General features: G+C 52.0%; 1 protein-coding gene across 3 annotated transcripts in view; it reads left to right on the top strand.

Moving 5' to 3' along the window:
* Positions 1 to 1,062: 1,062 nt before the first annotated feature.
* Ahsa2p overlaps positions 1,063 to 1,272 on the top strand; it is a 12,440-nt gene continuing 12,230 nt past the window's right edge. For all 3 annotated transcript variants that reach the window (XM_023720841.1, XM_023720840.1, XM_023720839.1), the window contains exon 1: positions 1,063 to 1,135. In XM_023720841.1, the coding sequence (XP_023576609.1) occupies positions 1,134 to 1,135 (2 nt within the window). In that variant the 5' untranslated portion in view covers positions 1,063 to 1,133. The remainder of the gene's footprint in view (positions 1,136 to 1,272) is intronic.

The following is a 1,272-nucleotide window of genomic DNA, read 5'->3' as shown; positions in this document are numbered from 1 at the left end:
TCCCAGTATCTGGGAAGTGCGCCCAGCCACAGCAATTTATGAGAGGCTGTCAAAAAAAAAGCTGGCTTTGGTGGTGCATGCCTGTAATCTCAGCACTCAGGAGGCTGAGGCAGAGGGATCGCTGTGAGTTCAAGACTATTCTGGGCTAAAAGTGAGCTTAACACCAGCCTTAACTGCAGTGAAACCCTGTCTCAAAAAGACGAAAAGGGGGGGGGAGGAGGAGGAGGAGGAAGAAAAGAAAGAAAGAGAAAGAAAGAAAAAAAAAAGAAAGAAAGAAAGAAAGAAAGAAAGAAAGAAAGAAAGAAAGAAAGAAAGAAAGAAAGAAAAAAATGGAGCTGAAAATTAGCTAAGTTTGAAGGCCCAAAGTTCAATCTTCCTCACTGCGGGAAAAATACATTTCAATGAAATTTTCATTGTGATCGGTTTTTGTGTAAATATTAATATTACTGGTACAGGAAATTGAACTCAGGACCTTGCACTTGCCAAGCAGGCCCTGTGCCGCTGAGCCACGGCACTGACCCAATCTCACTTTTGTCCACACACATATTAGTGATTGTACATCTGCCTGTAAGTTTTTCTGAGACTCATTTTCCAGTAGGTTCAAATGATCCTGTCTCTCTTACTATGGAGTGCTCCACCTGTAACATTTTTTCTGAACCGTGTAAAAAGTGAGCAGCTCACCCACAAGAAAATGGTGTGCACTGATTGCCCATCCGCTCTCCTCAGATCCCTCCTGTCAGTGGTCCACCTCCGCGAAGTGTGGAAGAAGAGGTCACGAGTCCGGTTGTCCTGTACAGCAGCGCTACACACAACTGGCGCCACTCTTTGGAAGATGCTGGGATGCAGCGGCTCGCGTTAGCGAAAGGAGAACTCGTCCTTCGCCGCATGCTCTTTGTTAGGGAGTCCGGAGCACGTACAGAGCCGGCGGACCGGCAGCCCCGCGTAGGGGACCCCGCCCTGCTCCGGCGTCTAAGTAGCATTTTCCGCAGAGTCGGTGCCAAGTTTCCGCTAGAGGTGAAGGCCTGCGGAAGGACGCGCGGACACCTAGGACCCGTGCAGCGCACCGAGCCGCAATCCCGGGAGCTTGCGCTCACGTCCCGTCGTTATCTCTAGTGGATCCAGATACAAATAAAATGTAAATACTTCTGAAACAGCCGCCGCTCGTGGCTCGCGCAAGGCGAGACCCTCGGCGCCCGGGACGGACTCGGGGCGCAGGGGGCGCAGGCTCCGGCCGGTCGGCTCGGGCGGGCGGGACGCTTCCTGCCGCGGCCC

This window comes from Octodon degus, unplaced genomic scaffold (genome assembly GCF_000260255.1).
Source record: "Octodon degus isolate 3935 unplaced genomic scaffold, OctDeg1.0 scaffold00078, whole genome shotgun sequence".
Taxonomy (NCBI): domain Eukaryota; kingdom Metazoa; phylum Chordata; class Mammalia; order Rodentia; family Octodontidae; genus Octodon; species Octodon degus.
The sequence above is the reverse complement of the archived record's forward strand: the minus strand, read 5'-3'. Positions and strand labels throughout refer to the sequence as shown.